The sequence below is a fragment of the Colletotrichum orchidophilum genome (genome assembly GCF_001831195.1).
Source record: "Colletotrichum orchidophilum strain IMI 309357 chromosome Unknown Scaffold_128.1, whole genome shotgun sequence".
NCBI classification, from domain to species: Eukaryota; Fungi; Ascomycota; class Sordariomycetes; order Glomerellales; family Glomerellaceae; genus Colletotrichum; species Colletotrichum orchidophilum.
This window is the reverse complement of record NW_019173084.1, coordinates 112,258-131,232: the sequence shown is the minus strand read 5'-3', so window position 1 is coordinate 131,232 and position 18,975 is coordinate 112,258. Positions and strand designations below refer to the sequence as shown.

The 18,975-nt window shown below is 44.1% G+C and overlaps 4 protein-coding genes across 4 annotated transcripts; 1 reads left to right on the top strand and 3 right to left on the bottom strand.

Moving 5' to 3' along the window:
- Window positions 1–3,489: 3,489 nt before the first annotated feature.
- On the top strand, window positions 3,490–4,840 carry CORC01_11609 (uncharacterized protein; the record flags this gene model as incomplete). The annotated part of the gene is made up of 4 exons (XM_022623232.1): window positions 3,490–3,664; window positions 3,721–3,746; window positions 3,819–4,309; window positions 4,390–4,840. 4 exons carry the CDS (start codon window positions 3,490–3,492, stop codon window positions 4,838–4,840), a joined length of 1,143 nt encoding a protein of 380 aa, XP_022470287.1.
- A 979-nt stretch (window positions 4,841–5,819) lies between these two features.
- CORC01_11608 (copper amine oxidase) lies at window positions 5,820–7,974 on the bottom strand (the record flags this gene model as incomplete). Its single annotated transcript, XM_022623231.1, has 3 exons — window positions 5,820–7,346; window positions 7,395–7,811; window positions 7,906–7,974. 3 exons carry the CDS (start codon window positions 7,972–7,974, stop codon window positions 5,820–5,822), a joined length of 2,013 nt encoding a protein of 670 aa, XP_022470286.1.
- Window positions 7,975–8,746: 772 nt separating this feature from the next.
- CORC01_11607 (major facilitator superfamily transporter) lies at window positions 8,747–10,269 on the bottom strand (the record flags this gene model as incomplete). Its single annotated transcript, XM_022623230.1, has 4 exons — window positions 8,747–8,937; window positions 9,005–9,052; window positions 9,110–10,030; window positions 10,089–10,269. The coding sequence occupies 4 exons, from the start codon at window positions 10,267–10,269 to the stop codon at window positions 8,747–8,749; spliced, it is 1,341 nt and encodes a 446-aa protein (XP_022470285.1).
- A 543-nt stretch (window positions 10,270–10,812) lies between these two features.
- Window positions 10,813–12,259, bottom strand: CORC01_11606 (peptidase family M28; the record flags this gene model as incomplete). The annotated part of the gene is made up of 7 exons (XM_022623229.1): window positions 10,813–10,896; window positions 10,954–11,018; window positions 11,078–11,200; window positions 11,257–11,559; window positions 11,617–11,789; window positions 11,846–12,003; window positions 12,056–12,259. 7 exons carry the CDS (start codon window positions 12,257–12,259, stop codon window positions 10,813–10,815), a joined length of 1,110 nt encoding a protein of 369 aa, XP_022470284.1.
- Between the last annotated feature and the right edge of the window lie 6,716 nt (window positions 12,260–18,975).

Below are 18,975 nucleotides of genomic sequence, written 5' to 3'. Positions count from 1 at the left end.
CCTTCCTCCAAGGTTTCATCATCTCCTGGCAGACCGTGTTTAGCAGAATAGTGTGGTCTGTTCCGACACTGCAACCCGATATGTCGCTGAGCCACTCGATCATAGCTCCGCACATCTGCTCACGGAATGGGGGGGGGATTCAGAACTTCGGACTGAAAAGAGATTGGACAGAGGCGCGACAAGAACAGGTTTACGTACTTGTCAGACAGGAACCTCTTGTGTTTGATCACCGGTTTGTGGCTGGCGGTGCGGCGGGAGAGATGCGAGCGAGCAGAGAGAGCAGTAATACGGACACACGGATTTATAACATCCACGTGGAAGTGTTGCATCTTGCCATCGTTCCTCACACACATGCCGATGTAGGCGTCCTTTACCCTTACCGGTGGGACGGGCGTTCAACAATCAAACAAACAAACAAAAGAGCAAACACAAGCGAGTCATTGACTGCCGCCTGCCCGTTGTCAATAGTTCACGGTTGATGCTGCCTACTTTACCTATGCCCGCTGCAACCCGGGGGTCATTACAGTCGAGGCGGAGACTACGCTCAATAGCGGCCGATGCCATGACATCTTACCAAATTAGGAGAATGAAGGAGAAAGGGACATTTGGACGAAGCAGGGACGTTGACAAGTAAGCCCGTCCGGCTAGAACACCACATGCAGTTGAGGCTGACAGGGATCAAACCCAACTCAACCTACCTACTAAGCGAACTTCCGCTTTCACACATTGGGCCCGCCCCCGGGCAGGATTGCACCGGGGGCCCGGGTTCGCTTGTATACATAGACGTGGACTTCTGTTTGGACCGATGCATTAGGACGGAGTGGACTAGAGCAACGCTGGTAGCGAGAGGTCGCAAACCCCCGCACCCGGGGTTACAATGGCGCGACATAGGCAACCACCAGCATTGCAAAGCTGAGCAAATAGCAGGCTTGCTGATGCCTCCAGAGTCCAGGACCATGAAAGTAGGTCCTTCTACCGTAGGGAGCTGGAGATCATTCAGATGGAAGAATATGCCGCCCTCCCCGGTGAACCTTCTGTACGCTTTGCCCCTTTCTTCGAGTACCGCCGCTCCGCCGCGTACCTTTTCAGCTAAGAATTCTCGGTCACTCGCGTCAGTGAATCTACTCTGGAGAACCCAGGGATCTCCGAAGAAAGACCTTGGGGTTAGGTGGCACGGTGGTTAAGACTAAGGGATTTGCGCATAAACTGCCCCTTATCCACATAATAAAGGACGCGGATAGCGAGCCGTGCCTATGGGTAAGACGCTGAGCTTATCTTTGCGATCTGGTTAATGTCTGGGAGCATAACTCGTCGACTAAGATCAAATCTGCCGGCACGTTGAAGGGTTGATCTGGATTGATCGGATCCATCACATCCATCAAAGACATTTCCAGCCTCGATGGCGAGACGAGTCATGGAGAATCGTACGACTTTTTTCATGACCCCAAACGAGTTCCTCATTGCAACCCATGGAATGTACAGATGCCACAGGAAGACAGCATCTATGTACAGTGTGCCGAGTAAAAGAGCGAGTTCATGAGGGGATATTTGCCTTCTTAGGGGGGTTACCTCTCCGCATGATTGCCTGCAAATTCGTACTGCGCTAACGCGGCACCGCAAACTTTGTTCTTCCTGAACCCTGCCGCGGTTGCAATCAGAAATCACTACTCGTCGCCAAGGGCCCCAGGACTCAATCCGAGTCGCTGATGTTCTAGGATTCATTCGCACTAATCCGCTAGTGCTCAGCGAGTATTCCAGCTCCACCTTACTCATCTAACGGTGGTGGCCTGAAGTTGTTCCTTGAAAAACTTCCTAGGGCAAAGCGATGAAGAAGAGGGGAACGTCGTATTTACAGCAGGCCGCGTAACAAAAATGAACTATAATCCTGTATCTCATTCACCAGCCCCATGTTGCGGACACCACGATGGCGCCTTATTCAGATTCTACTGCCGTGCGAAGCGAACCAATCCGCTTGCCGCCTCAAGACCTTACAGCAGCCCTCTATCCAGTGGGCTTTTGCAGAAATGTGATATTTGATGTGTTGGGCCAGACCACGGTCGGTTGACAACAGCACTTAGCCCAGATATATACTGGGCCAGGGTCGATTGCCTTCGCCATGGTAATGAACAAAACAGAAGACGACGTTGTCTTGCAAGGAGGGGTTTTCTCCTCTGAAGGGGGATGTAAGCGACGTTTTAATATCGCAACTGATAATCCTTTGCAGCTTGTTATACGAGGCTTATTTGCTTTTTCGCAAATACTCTGTGATGTGACTCTACGTTCTGTTTTTCAATTTCACCACCTCTCACTCACTGTGACTTGATTTCTACCCGACGGGATCTCGTAAATAGCACCGAACAATCTCGCTTGCATGGCGTATAGGTAGCCCGAACAACGCGAAGAAGTCGGGTTCTGTCTGGATTGGCGTTATTAAGCTTTCAAGTTATCTGAAATAGCTCGTAGCAACCCTTGTCTACAGGCAAAAGACAAGTGCAGGGACCCAATAGCTGATGGCCTGCAGTGTTCGAGAACTCGCCATCCTTGACAGGTCCCCGGCATCGTCTCGTACGCCATCGCAGCATCAACCACTCACAAGTCTGATTTTCCAACTTTCTTCCCTAAGCCAAGCCTCGGGCACGCAGAGCGCTTGCCTCTGACGAAACATCCATTGCTTGGTAAGTGGTAGACCGGCGAGCACAAAACCTCAATATCTCCTGCTAGCGGAGGAACGACCCCGAATCAGCTCGCTCGCGGCTTGTGTCCTCCGTACAGGGATGCAACGATGCTACTCAACCGACGGAGATTTGAAGAACTTCACAAAGTTTACTGCGGCAACCCCCAAGCTTCCTCCTGCCCTGTTCTCTCACCATTCGTGGAAATCACTAGCCGGGAACTTGTGAGACTAGTCCGTCTCAACCCCAGCCTTACCATGAAACGGGGTCGTAGAGGATGCAGGTCTTTCACGGTTTGTGAAGCACTAGACAGGATCGAATTCTGATTACTTCCTCTTCCTCAAGAACAAAATGTCCTTCTAGACGGTAGACCTAGATGGGTGTCAACTTGTTTCCCTGCAAGTGTTCAGCGTAAGATCAGAACTAGCTGCATGGCTCTCTCCTACTCCGGATGAAATGGCAAGTAAATATGCTGAAGAACACTGACCCGGTGTTGCAGAGATCGATTTCGAACTGGTGAATGTTCCCCTCATCAAAGGAGCAGATACGAGGTATGGTTCTTTGAGCTTCCAAGCAGAAAACTCGAGACCCCGACACCTTGTATATATCTCGCAAACTTTCCCACGGGCCCATTCCGCCACCTGACCCCCGATTCTTTTGTTCGACCTCTGCCCCGGCTCGCTCTTCTGCCTCCAGGATTTCGAGAATAACTTTGGTGCCAAGACTTTGGCAGACTTTGGCGGTTTGAACTTTACCCTTCTTCCCATCGGTGCAGCTTCATTTCACTCCTTCTTCGAATTTGTGACGAGTGCCGAGCATGGAACTCGTCGCTCAGCGGGCCGTTCAGGCTCGATGGGCTAATGTCGAGGACTTACCTTCAACGCCTTTGCAAAAGGTGATCATGGCGATTCTGTTCTTGTTCACCTTGACTGCATTCTTGACGTACGCCTTGAGAATGTACAGCAAATGGACATCAAAACAAATTGGACTTGGTAAGTAGTCCAACCTTAGCCTTTCTCCTCGAATTTTCATCTGACCAATTCATCAGATGACTGGTTCATGACCGGAGCTATGGTAAGACCTTCACCGGCAGAGTGCCGATGGCAACCTCTGATGTCGCCCCACCGGCTAAAATCAACTTGGTAGTTCTTTTCAATGGCTTTACTTGGTCCGACATACATGTTCTTCAAGTACTACTACGCTGGCTTTCCTACCTCGGCGTTGCCCAAAGACTGGGACCCCGCCCCCATGCTTTTCTGGAACTGGATCATGCAAGTTCTCTACAATCCCATCCTCGCGCTGGTAAAATCATCGATTCTGGTCTTCTTGCTGCGCCTGGGTGGGCACAAGCGTGGTGTGCGATGGGCCATCTACGGCCTCAATACCATCAATCTGGCAACGATGGTGGCCATTTTCCTGGTCGTATTGTTCCAGACCCTGCCCATCAATGCCTTTTGGGATTCGACCATTCCCAAGCACAGAGAAATAGACGGGCCGCTGTTCTACATCATCAGCGCCATTATCACCATCGTTACCGATTTCTTCGTTCTCGCCATCCCGTTTTGGATCTTTCTCGGGTTGAAGATGCGCATGGCCGCCAAGATTGGATTAATAGTGGTATTTCTGGCAGGCGGAGTGTAAGTCATAGCACATGAGAGCCTTTTATGGGCCTAAAAGGCCATGGCCTACAAAACACCTGATGCTGACTTTGAGAAAGGTCCATCATTGTGGCGATCCTGCGTGTCCACGAACTCCGCAAGAAGTTCTACAACATATCCCCGGGCTACGACCCCCGAGACGGCATAGGCGACACGTACAGCGCAATCGAAGTCAACCTCTCCATCATCGCCGCCTGCGTCCCAGCTTTACGACCCCTTTTCCGCAAATGGATGCCGGGGATTTTTTCGAACAAGAGCAGTGCCGACAACGCGGGGTACAACAGCAGCCAATATGCTCACCACGGTACCGGCACCGGGAACGGCGCGGGAACCGGTCGACTGAACAGGAGCACTGTCAGCAACGGATTCCCGTTGAAGGACATGCGGAGCACCCACACCGAAATCAGAGGTCACTCGCCAGACGGGAGCGAAGAGGAGATTATGACCTACAACGGCATCATCAAAACGACAAATGTAAGAAACAAGACAAAGAACGATTCTGTGATTTGAAAACGCTAAGGATTGACTAAGGTTCGTGTTTCGTACAATGATTCGAATTCGGTTATGACGGATAAGGAGTCTGATAAGGGGCACTTGGATTCAGAGAAACCAGTGAGGCGTAGCAGCAAGTTCGGGATTGGTTCGAGTAGTTGAAGGGACATAGAAGGTACGGCGATACTTTGTAGGACTCTTCCTCGGAAGTAAATGGTCTGAGCGCATCATAAACATGTGTCTGGCTGTTTGGTGATCTTACTGAACTGTAAGCGCGTGTCCCTGGAATATGTTCGGTCTCGATGGCCAAAGTTTGTACTACTGTATCAACCATACAAAGTGACTTGAAAGCCGAATTCATGGAGTGTGGAATGGAAAAAATCAGTAATCAGGATGCTTGTAGCTCCAAGCCTTTTCCAAGCCTTCAGGATTAAGGGGTTTGTGTGTCAATTTCCCCTTGGGAGCGCTTGCACCCTTTGTCATACGTAACCCCTGCCAAGAATGAAATTCCGAGTCGCAAATAGCACCTGATGGCATGTTAGCAGTGACGCCGCTAGGTGTTGATCAGTGCATTCCTGAGCAACTTGGTAGGTTCAAACTTACCTCTATGCGCTAGTTTGCCGAGTGAGTTGGTAATCACATTGTTGCCTATCTTTGAGTTTTGTGTCCACTTCCGAACTTGCTCACATGGACAGCGTGGTCGGGACATCAACGCTGTCGGGACATCGACCAAATCCTAACGCGAGATACGAGGACGTATAGAAAAAATAAATATAAGATTGTCGTACAGTCAGACCACTCTTTGCAAAGTATTCGTAAAGAAGTTCGAAATTACATGGAATCCGACTCGGCGCGCCGCGACTGGTTAACCCCGAAAGGTCCATGAAACGTGGCAAGACCAATCTCTAGGTTGATGAAGGCTGCAGTTTCCCTTCCGAGATGGTATTTTTTTATAAGCGTTGCTCTAGGCGGCAGTCACATTTCAATCTGTCCAAATCTAATCTTCCGTACTGCCACCGTGCACCAGCACACTACGGTTCTTCTCCTGCGTCGAAATTTGTACGTCAAGAGCAGGGTTACCCTGGAAGAAATTGACTGGTTTTAGTCCAATCATCATTTTCTCGCACGGCATCACCGGCCAATCCTCGATACGCGGGTTGTGCGTCGACCCAAACGTGTGCCAGATTACAATGTCTTCGTTGCGCACTGAAGAAGATTCGTTATTTTCGCGCTGTTGAATCCAGGACTCAATGCCATCGTCTCCGGTTGACTGCATGGTGAACTTTCCCGCTGGAAAAAGCTCCTCATCGTGGTGCCGCGTCACCCAAACAGCGTGAGATGTATATCTTGCACGCTTACCATGCCAAGAGTTTGGCTGCGCCAGAAGAAGCTGACTATAATGAGGTAGTAGCTTGAAACCGACCGCGGTTCCCGTTGTTGAGTTGATGACATTCTCGTTGACGATCTTGAAAGTTCGGTTGGTGTTGAAATCTAAATCTAAGCCGACTTCTCTATCAATTACTTTTGATTTGGTGGTGTACCCAACGCCAAAGGGGTTATATGTGTCAGAGTCTCCGGTGGACGGAACTGGGTGAGACTCTTCGACAACCAAGGAGTTTCGAGACCCGTCGACGGCAGCGTCAATCCTCAAGCAGAAAATGTGTTGATGGTAAGGTGCCAAAACCCCAGGAGCGACAATGGTGCCCCATGGAACCTTGGTGTCGAGGTCAATGGGCGCTGTCGACATGATACCCGTGGCGCGGACTTCATAGAAGACGGAACCGTCCTGTTGAAAGTAGAAAAGGAAGATGTACTCGTAGTTGCTGACCGTGATGATAGTTTGCAGCACGAGAACTCTCGATCTCGTGACGACAGCATTCCCAGTCCGAAAGTTTGTATGTTTCCACAGAATCCCATCATCAATCTCATGGCAGCAAATGACGTTTGGCATCTTCAAAGGTTCCCCCGATGAGGTACTGAGCCAGCCGTCAAAATACTTGATGTGCCCAAGACAATCGCACCCCAGCTTAAGGTTATTGGCGTTGATACCAGCGCCGTCATTCCCCAAATCGAAGGCGGCTTTTCGAGGATAGGGGCATCGGGGATCACCGTAAGGCACAAACATCTCGGCCAGAGACAGTCGATGAAATAAGCTTCGGCCGTCGAAACGGATATCATGAAGGGTCATGCCCTCCCTATAGTTGAATCCGACTCTCATTGTCCACTTTTCCCATGAAATATGGTTTTCGTCGATGCGAAACGACGGACCCTCGGGCTGGGAGACTTGATACGGTTTCGTAGTTGTTCTGCGCTCTTGAACAAAATCGGGATGATACTCGCTGGTGGTATGGACTTTTCGGTAATCAAATTCCTTGCCCTCATCACTGAGATGATCGTGCTCTCCAGAAGGCAATCGATAGATTCTGATGATCTCTAGGGAGTTGGACACCTCGGCACATATGTCCAACGGGTACGCATAGTAGTTTGCGTCGGGGTTGTCAGAGAGTCGCATGTAAAACCAGGCCTAGAGTCATTAGGCCACCAAGTATCAGAGGCAGAGTAGTGGTCTCACCATAGTCCAGCGGTCTTTCATATCCTTCATACCATCCGTGGCATATGCCCAAGGCTCAACGACAACAGTTGCACCCTCTGGCAGTTTGAGGGCACTGATCTCGCGTTGAACCTTTTTATCTGCCAAACAAGCCGCAGCAACTTGGGTCATGAAGTCGGTGTCGATGAAAGAATGACGACCAGGAAGAGGAGTGGTAGACGCGACCGTCGCCGTGGTCAAGTTGACGACCATTTCATGCAGAATTTGGGTGATGTAAGCCTGGACTCTAGCCTGTCTTACTGGATAGACGGCGTCTTTGCTACCGGTATGCTCGCTCTCAAGGAACCTCACCAGTTCTGTCTTTGGCGGCTCAGCGAGAGAGATGGCTCGAAAGAATATCTCTTGATTCTGGTTCGATCCTCGGACAATTTCAGCGGCCTACATTGTGTTACAACATGAACAGGATGCAATCATCCAGTCTGCTTCAAAGAATTCTATGCCAGATAATTGGCCTGGTTCTCAGTCAACTCACCTGGCTGATTTCTGCTGGCTGCAGAGGATCCAGCGGATGCGGTTTCCGCGTCATATCATTGTCCCCCATAGTTAATCCAGGTTGGATAGGCAAGCAGCAAGCTGGATGATGAGAATGGATTTGAATAGCAAGTAGCCCGTAGCAGAAGCAAGCGACGATAATCAGACTTCAAGGTGGATTGTTTGAGGCAATAGCCAGTATTTTAAACTTCGCCTGGCGCTGAGAGCGGCACATGTGACTATCTCGGGGTTGATAAGCTGATGATTCGGAGTGATAGCACACCCCCGCACCGGACGGCGTGCATCAATATCCCCGAAGGGTAGTTGGAGCCTCAAAAGTGGAGATCTTCTTCCGTTACCGTTCCGCAAAAGTAAGGAATTGTCGAGAGGATCGCTGATTCTCCGGTTGTCATTCCGATCCTCAATCCAAAGATGCGGGTCGGCTTGTCTATGACTGCAATAGGTTGTGCTACGTCGTCACGCATGTTCTAGCTTAACACCCCTACCCCTTCGCCTAGCAATGTTTTCAATCTTGTCAATGTGGACGACAGACTTACTTATGCCTAAGCCATACCCGATTTTCTACGGGATACTAGTATTAAGTCATTGTCTCATCAGATAATAATTGTCATTCGCAGTCATATGCAGTTTTCCCTTCTCCACTCCAACTCATTTTAATTTTCCCCGTCGGCAAATCAACCTGTAGTAGAAACAAGCCACGTCTATCAGACAAGCGCCTCAGTTATCAACTCATCAAGTTCTCATACCCATAGCCGTCAAATATCCAAAGTTGAGGCCAGCAAGCTTGTCTCGAAATCACAGCTGCGCTATATCAATCACCTCTAGATCCTAGCTCTAAAGGTGAGCCATCCGCCTAGAAGAAGGGAGCGAGCAGCAAAGTAACAAACGCCACCCAGAAAGAGAATGGCGAGATAAAACCCCGAGAGCGCTGTCCCACCCATACTCTCAAGCATCTGCCCACCGATGGGTACAGTTACCAGCAGTGAGAAACTGACCACAAAGTACATCGTGCCTTAAAGTTGAATTGTTAGTTGGTAAAGTAGGTTGCAGAGGCGGTCCGGCGGAAAGTCATTGCTTACCAAGATATCTCCCGTAATCCTTTGGCTCGCAAGTCTTTCCTAAACAGACTAAGTCTTATTAGCCATGGTATTCGCTTGTATGAGGAAAACACCGTAAGCTCTTACCTGGTGTGCTTGAAAGAAAGGATCCAGATCCATAGCCCCAAAGAGCGGTAAACGCGTACAAGGCGCCGATATGCTTGGTTCCAAAGGGCACGAAAACAACCCCAGTAAACACGATGGTTATTCCTATCATTATCAGAAGGATATTGAGGTGTCCCAGCCTATCACCGATTACGCCGGTCATGATGCGACCAAAGCATGAGGTGCCATTCAGGATGGCTACGAGGGAGAATCCAATGTTGGAAGGGAAGCCAGCGGCAATGGCAAAAGTAGGGAGTAGACCGGTTATGCCAAAGAGAACAAACTCTAGCATAAAGAGGCCCCCGGCCATGAAGCCAAATGGTGGGGATCGAAAGGCCGAGAAGTTGAGCATAGCCCCTACTCTCCCTACGGGTGCTCCAGAAACGGGGGTGGATAAGCGGGGGTACGGAAGAAAGCATGCGACACCCACTACTAGGATACCGAGGACTAGGAAGCCCATGATCCTCATGGACCACTGCCAACCCAGTCTAGGTAGTATAGATCGAAGCATCATCGAGATGGTGACACCTCCAAACGAGGATCCGGATAGTGCGACACCCATGGCAAGTCCCTTGCGACGATTAAAGAGCTTCCCAATGGCTGCCACCGCAACGGTCGAGGTGAGAGCGCCGCCGATACCACCCAGCACTCCCAGGCAGAGAATGAAGTGCCAATATTGTGTGCATTCGCCCATGATGAAGAATACAGGGACATAGAGTGCTACAGAAATGGGGGCCAGAAACTTCGTTCCATAGGCGTCCATCAACGGCCCGGCCTGTATTCCGAGGAACAATGAAAGCGAGGTGAAGATGCCGCTGATCCAACCTAGATCTCGGGTAGAGTACTCACTCAGCTGGTGTAGCTGAAGGTATGACTGGACCGTTCCAACAGATTGCATGAATCCTATCGTAAACCATGAGCCCAGAATCAGAGACACTAGACTGTTGTCCGGAACGCTCACCGTATGATGGATATAGAAACATGAAAGACCCTAAAACACAGAGCCATGCTAGCGGGCTGGATTCGGGGTCGCGATGGCGGGAGCTCGTGGTAGGACTATGCATTGCACTCAGCTCGATGGCGCCGGGCGCATCGGGGGAGTTGGTCACGGCCACTCGATCTTGTTCCTCTGAAGCGCCCATTGTGACATGGAAACTGTACATATAATAGCTTGAGTGATGAGTACCTGTGCCCGAGAGAAAATTAAGACGAGGGAGTGATCAAATTTCCTCCTCTACAGTCGTATCTCGGGATGCTAGGCCGTCAGCCCGGGAGGCCTGCCGAAGACGGCTTCTAGTAAGAGTCATTCACACATGCCGATCACGCCTTGCGACCCTTGTGTCCCCTAGACGTGGCAGAAAGTGGGGTCCCACGCCCTAAGCTTAGTACATGTTCGCCCTGCGTCGAGTCGGTCTAGAATCGCTTTCAGAAAGTCTGCATCTGTCTCCACGTCCGATGGACGGAGATGGGTTGGGGTACTAGCTTGGTTGGATCTCCTCGGGAAACTCTTCCCAGTAGGGCAGTTTTGCGCGGAGACTATAGGGTTCACGAAGGAAACATAGTTTTAGCTTTGCCCTAGTTTCAAAAGGCTGGAACTTTATAGATTCTTGAATGTGGTGTATTTGCATGTCAGTCGAGACGTATATACACGAAGTTCATCCCGATTATTTGGATGTTAACAAGGATTACAAGTAAGAAGCCTCAACCAAGAAACCGACGGTGAACTTGGAGTGGCGAAGGACAGCAGACCACTGGATGGTGTTGTAGCTCTGTTGTATGCCAAGTCAGTAACCCGTTACTCAAATAAAACAGGAGCGAGACCTTACGTCGTTGGGGCTGTGGATGTAGGGGGTGGAGGTATCAATGGGCTCATCACAGACATAGGCAGCAGCTGTAGAAGCACGTTAGATGTCAAGTCACAATTTGTCCAAAAGATGGGAGACAACTCACGGAAACCGTTGGAGCGAGCGCTGGCGTGGTCAGAGCACCCGTATCCGCAGGTGTCGCTGGTGGGCGTGCTGCCGGTGTACTGAGTTCCAATGAGGCGGACGTAGCTGGTAAGGGCGGAATCAACTGTCAGAGGTTAGCGATGCTGCCACTTCCGTTCATGCGATGGATTTTAAGTGTACCGTAGTCGTTGTAGACCGAGATCTTGCCCGAGGGAGAATAGCCAGCCATGTCCTGGTTAACGAAGCCAAGCACCGTCTTTCTAGCGGACTTGTAGTTGGCAAAGACAGCTTGGGAGCCGAGAAGGCCGCCCTCCTCGCCGGCGTAGAAGTGGAACTCTAGAGTGTTCTTGGGCTTGAAGCCGGCGTTGGCGAGAACGCGGAGGGCCTCGAGGATGACGACGACACCGGACCCGTTGTCGTCGGCACCGGGTCCGCGGGCGGTGGAGGATCCTCCGGTGGAGTCGAAGTGGGCACCGACAATGACTGACGGAAGCAATTAGCACTTGGAGAAGAGGGCTGGGAATGGATGGTTCGGCATACCCAGGTCGGAGCTGGTTCCGGGAATCTTGACAATGATGGAAGGCTGGCTGAAGGAGTGAGTGAATTGCGTGACAGTGATGGCCGAGTTGGCCGCCGCAATAGTCTTGACCTGGTTGAACAACCAGGTGGCGGCCTGAGTACCGTAGGTGGAACGGTAGTAGCGGTTGTAGAAGCTAGAGATTATCAGAGGTGGATTCGTAGAACTCCGTAGTATTAATGCACGACTCACTCGGTCAAAGTCTTGAGCCACGTCTGAGGGTTGGTGTTGGAGACCGACGCAATGAGCGAGTTCGCCTCGGTGACGTGGGACAGAGTGGTAGGATATGTCACTCTCGCCTCAAGGACCTCCTCCGGCGGGGTGGACAGGACCGCCAAGACCTCTTCGTCCTTTGATGGTTTAGCCTCACCCAAGAATCAACGGTAAACAGCTGAGACCTACAGCAATGTCGGTGATGTCAATGAAGCCAATGTGCTTGTTGACATACTCCTCAATCTTCTGCTCTTCCGTGACCCAAGTACCGACGTCAGCTTCAGACGTCTTGATCAGACGGAGCGCAGGGTCAATCTGGATCTCGTCCGTAGCAGGCGCAGCCAGGGCAACCCTGGAGGCCGCGAGGATCGCGAGAGCCGCGTGGAGATGCATCGTTCAGATTGTCCTGTTATTGGGCGGCGTCCGTAGATGGATGGTGCAGGTGCAAAGAAGGGAGCAAGAGATCTCGTTGGCTAAAAGCCCAGAGAGAAGCCCCTTTAAATACACTCGCCATGGACCTAAGAAGCAGCGAAGCACATACGGCCTCCCGCCCATCGACTGCGGGATGTGGAGGATCAGCCTGGAGGGCGGCAGGACCCGTCACCCCAAACAGGCATCTCACTACGCCAACGGCTTTCGCCGTCGTGGCACGCAATACGATGAATAAACAGAAAAAGGAAGCCCGTTACTTTAGAGCCCACAAACGTCGTTCAGTCTCTCGGGGGATGGAGAGCATGCGGCAGGAGCATTTAAGCTTATCATGATCGCCAAGCCCGCGCGAACTTGAGGAGCTGCCCAACGGAGCTAGTGTCGGCTGTTGGCTGGGTCATCGATGCTACCCCGGCCGGTAGTCCCGCACATTCTGACTGGGTGTCTTGGGGATGTTATTGGATGTTGCCTGGGGTGTAATGTCGCTGAATACGATTTTGACTCTTGGCAAATCCACCTCACGGGGCAGGTGAGCTGTTTTCTGTGCTAGAAGGGATTGCGTCTCGATGAGGCGCTGCTGGGTGTCGTCCTGAGTTGGTGGCGCCTTTGAAGACGAGGATGGACGTTGTGAGTTCATATGCCATTTTTCCCCCTACAAACTGTGCGATTTCTACTGTAAAATTAATCATTTCTTTCTATCAATCTTGTGCGGATGAAGGTTCGTGGTTCTTGAGTCGACGATGAAGTGTGCCCAGCACCAATACCGACAGGGAGCCTGACTCGTTCCATCGTCCTCTCAACTCCTATTTTGAAACGCAGCCATTATTGCTCGTAGTCCTCGTCCTCATACAGCAGCTTCATACCTTCGAACGAACCTAGGTTTACAATTCTGCAGACCTTTTGGTAAAGCTGTTCGCGTGTTTCGCACGGATAGGATGGCTAGAGGTTTCTCGATTTCGGTCCGTGATTAGTATGTTTGGTTCTGACAATGGAATTGCATATTGTGATTCCTTGCGGAATTTCCAATTGCCAGCATAGATTCATTTGAGTAGGCAACTTCTATTAAACGAAAAGGCATGTGTTTCAGGCTCTTTTTGGCATCACGGCGTAGAAGGCACCAGGCGGCATCTTTCGTGAGCGTATTCTTGTGGACGTAATGAAACCGATTGAAGAGGGGAAACTGATCACTTCTCGCAGGGCCTTGATTAAGTAAGGTGATCTTGTGTTCAAAAATGTCCGTTTCAGCTGACTTGGATCGAGAGAAGACTCGGATAAATGTGATAGTTACGGGATGGCTTTGATCCTTAGGATGCTCAAAGTCGGTCTTCGCTCTTGAATCCTACTCACAACATGACTTCTTCGTTGTGATGTTGTGATTATTCTAGTGGCCGAAAGGGTATGTCGAGACATCTAGGCAAGTTCAGGCCCTTGTATTGATACAGATAGTGACATAATTTCTATGATGGATGAAAGAATCCGTCTTTGTATGTATTTTCATGTTGCGTAAAGAAACAGCATAGATATCAACATTTCGAACAGAAGCTGATTCTTAGGTTTCAAACTCCAGGCTTTTGAGTGGCTAAATGTATGTGTGCTGCTCAGATCGAAGCGCCTTTCAAATTCTTTCTCAATCTCGGGGGCCTTCGCCAGCCAGCAGTTACAATGTAGGTATCTAAGTCTTGGGCTGTCCCAGCTTTGAGAGTCGGTGACATCCAGGGAAAAATTGCCAATGACGCCTCCCGTGGGCTATTACTCTTGGTCATACTATTTGACGCCAGACAGGAATGAAAATTTGCGGCCCAATCTTTGCTAAAACTACGAAAACCAGGGACAAACACGGAAATATACGCCCATGTTTAGCATGATTGTTTCTTTTCTGACTCGAACATTTCCAACAATTTCCCCAACTCCTGCCTCACCTTTTGTACGTCAAATCGCGATGAAGGATCCAAATCAAGCATGTGCCTAGTAATCCAATGCATGTGCTGCTGTTTAGCAGAGCCGGAGGAACAGAGTTCATCAAGTGCCCTCATGAACCATTCTGACTCTCTCGCGATATTGCACGAGCACTTTTCATCCGTTCTTTGGTAGCTGACATGCAGCTTCATCACACCGTCTCGACCGCCCCGTATCAGAGCCAGGAGCATGGCGAAGCAACAACCAAGCTGCCAAATGTCAGCCTTGAGGCTACTCTCTTGATGCTCCAGCTGCTCAAGAGAGAGGAACGAATATGTGCTTTGATCGTAATTGGTTTTTGCGCCTCGCCAGTACACCTTGCTGACTCCAACATCGGTGATTGTCGGATTGGAAGCCCAATTCGACCTCAAGTCAGCGCCAGCGCAGGGGCCATCTAAGGGTCTCTATATCAGCGTTTAACCAGCGATCTAACTAACGGGTGGAACCTCTCTTTTCCACTTCACGTAGAGATTAATATAAGAGTAATTGACCCTTCGTTACCACGGTTCAATCGAACAAATCACCCTATAATTACGTAAACTAATACTAATTAATAGTTTAACTATTATCGTAGATTAATAAGGCTATTAAAAAATAGAAAAAGTAACCTTTTAATACTATACGGGATAAAGGAATCGTACTATTTTAACTTTTTATAAAGATTAAAAGAAACGACCTTTTAACGCCGTACAGAATAAAAGATTTCCGATCTTCTAGACTTTTATTAAAAAAGAGGCGTCTATTACGTTAATAACGCTTTTAAACGGTCTATTAACGGAACCGCTTAAATTAACCGCTAACTATTAAAAAAAAAATTTTTTTTATACCTTTTTTAATTTTAAAAGACTTTTTTTTTTATTTTTTTATTTTATTTATTTCTCGCGATAAGTATACGAATTTATTTATTTTATATTTATATTAATTATAATCGAATTACGTAATATTTATATTTATTTTACGGTTTATGAAAACGAGCCCTTAAAGTAAAAATAAGGGAGGTAGCCTTAACGAACCTAAGCTATATAATAATTAAATTAAAAAAGAAATCGAAAATATAAAATAAACCTCGTAAAATCTTATTTAATTTAACTTTTTTTTTAGTTTTTTTATTACCTTTTTAAATAAACGAATAGAATACTATTTTAATAACGATTTATAAGTAAAAATGAGGTTATTACGAGATTTCTAAGTTTAATTAGCTTATTATAAGTATTTACTATATAAAAGTAATAAGTATCCTTATAATTTAATAATAGGCGTTAAAAGAAGAGGCTAGGGCTAAGGTAATCTTAAAAAAAAAAAAACTAAAAACGGATTTAAAACGGTCTTTTTATACTTTTTAAAAAGAAATAAACTACCGAATAATAATAATTTATTTAATAAACGTATACGCCTCTTAGGTATTTATTTAGAAAGAAAAGTATATATTTAAGACGTTATTAAATTAATTATAACTTACTTTAATAAAATATAGTAAAACCGCTTAAATTAAGTAAAAAGAGCTTATAATAATTAGAAACGGTGTTAAAAGCTTATTTATAAGCTAAGGGATAAATATAAGGAATATTATAAGGTAAACCTAAGGCGTAGGAACCGATTTAACTCTTAATAACGAGTCGAGCGACGATAAGAGGCTGCCGCCGTTGCTTTTAAATAGGTTAAACTTTAATATATTAAAAGTTAATACGACGATCGCCTTAAATTTTAATATAGGCCGTAATACGACCTTAAGCGAGTCAAGCCGGGCGTAGGCAAGAGTGCTTATCTTAAATTAATAAATTACTATTAATATTTAAATATATTAAGGAAATTAGTTATATAATAATACGGACGATCTTAATAACGATTAAATTAATACGGCGTTATTATTTATAATCGAGATATATCGTAAATAGAACTTAGCTAAGCGAACTTTATTTTATTATATAATCGATAACTTAAATTATTAGCCTAATAATTAATTTAAATTCGTAAATAAAAAATTTAATAAATTTATTTATAATAATAAGGTCTTATTAGACTAAACGCTAACGAAGTAGCTTTACAAGACCTTTATAGTAACGGTTTAAGTAACTAATTTTTTAATTTAATTTAAAACGTAAGTTAACCGGGTAGTTAATCGATTTAAATAGTTTACTTAGCGGATTAAAAAGCCTAAATTCTTATTTAAAATTATAAATAAAGCTATTTCGGTTTCAAGATTTATATTAATTAAAGGGATATTATTAAAAGTAAACTTATTATTACTTTTATAAACCTTTATTACGGCTAACAAATCGTCAGTAAAAACGAGGCTATTTAGCCTTATTTAATTAAATACGAGCGTTAAATTACGATTAATTAACTATAGTTAATACGGCTTTAATCCTTTTTTTTTTATAAGTTATAAAAATCTAAGCTTAGAAACGGCTAGCGTATAATAACTAACCGATTTATATAAGATCTTTTTTAAAAAAAGGAAGTACTTAAAGGGAAAGTATAAAGTTTTATAAAAGACTTTAACTATATTTTATATTAATTATAAAAAGATTAAGATCTAAAACTATTAATATTATTTAGCGATTATTATCGTTCTTATTAAAAAAGCTAAAGAATATTATTATTAAGTTATATATATAATAGTCGATTAAAACGACTTTATCGCGATCGTTAACACCTTTTAAAACCGTTTTAAAATTAATAATTAGAAAAAAAGGCTTTTTATTAAACTTAAAACTTTATTATTTAGATCGGTAATAAGAAAAATAAAGAGTAAACCGAGGATAAAGATTTTTAAAAAGCTTATTTTATAAATTAATAAAATTAATAAAACCTTATTAATAAAAGGAATTAACGAACGGAAAATTAATTATTTATTAACTATAGTTTAATAAGTTAACAAGATAAGATTTATTTTATAAAGCTAAGTTAACGAATATAAAACGCTTTATACTTAATTTAAAACTAAGTTTAATATCGAAACTAGGATATTTAAATAGTAATAATTTTTAATTAACGAAAAACCGTATTAATAATATTAAATTAACCGTATTTATAACGATAAAAGAAAAAAAACTAAATACGGCGCCCGATCGTAAAGTTAAAATAAAAAAACAGCTCCGGACGGCCTTTAAAAACCTCTTACGGCAGGGTTCTACGGACTTTAAAAATACTATATATATTAAAAAAAAAGCTATTAGTTTAATAATTATTTAAAAAAAAAAAACCGAAATATATAAGCGATATAAAAAGGCAAAAAGAACTACCGGTAAAACTAACCTAACTAAATATAATTAATTCTTTATCGATTACAAAAGTAAATCGCCTAAGATTATAAACTTTATTATAAAATTTAAAAATATAAAAAATTTAACCGCTTATTTAATCGATAACGACGAAGATCTAAACGTTCTAAATAAGACTTAATAATTTTATTTTATTTTATTAGTAATTAGCTATTTAACATTTAATAAAAAGTAAATTATAAAAGCTTTAAATAAGCAGGCTTTCCTCTACGGCTAGCTACGATTTATTAATAAAAAAATTACTTAACTTTAAAACTCTTTAATTTAATCCGGGGTAAAAACCTTTTATTTTTAATCTTAAATAAACAAAAAAAAAAGTAATTTTAAAAAAAAAAATAAGTTTAATAATAGCGTTAAAACCTTTTTTATATAATTTAACTAACTAAATAAAAAGGATTATATAGACTTATTTCATTAATAATTAATACGGATTAAAAACTTTTTAAAAGATTATTTTAAATATAAGAGTTTTAAAATAATTAACGGGGAGAGAAAAGTAGTTTTAAATTTTAAAAAAAATCTATCTAACCGAACTTAATACCGCCAAGGCCGGTATTGTTAAAATTACGTTTAGACCTAGCGAATAGATCATTAGGATCGGAATAATTAATATTTAAACTTAATTCGATACTATAACCTTTTATATATTACCTATTAATACGCCCTTTTTTTTATATTTAATAAATATAAATCGCCTCGGTATTATATTTAAAAACTTTACGAATAAGATTATTAATAGTAAAGCGTTTAAAACCGTTAAACGACGATAAAGCTACGTTTTTATAAAGCTTAAGACCGGTATTTTATTAATTTATTACTTTATAAAAACTAAATTACGGCGCTTTTATCGGAAGTTTAATTATTTATTAGTTTAAAAACTTTATATTTTATTTAAATAATTAAATAACGATATTAAAATCGCGGTAATAAAATATTTAATTAAATTCTATTATTAATATTAAATAAACGCACAGAGCTTATAACGATTTAAATTTAAAATCTATAATAAATTTAATTTTAATTAAAAGATAATTATAAACGTTTTTTATTTAAATAGCCGGCTAATTCTTTATATAATCGATTTAATTACTTTTTTTTAAATAAGGCAGTTCTTTACCGATTTTTAAGTAAAAACGGTTTAGGTAATATTAAAAACGTAATAAATCGATACGTACTAAGGCCTACTTAATAATATACGAATTAATACCGGAACTAGCTTTAAATCTACCGAATTTAAAAAAAACGCTAGATTATATAAGATCGAATTAAGAATAGTATTAGTTAAGGCTTATTATAATATTAATAAGATCGAACGAGCCTATTAATAATTAAAAAAAGCGTTTAAAATTATTAAAAATAAAAGCCCAGATCTTATAAACGACGACTATTTATAAATAATGTTAAAATATTATAACAATATTACCGGACTATAAAATTTAA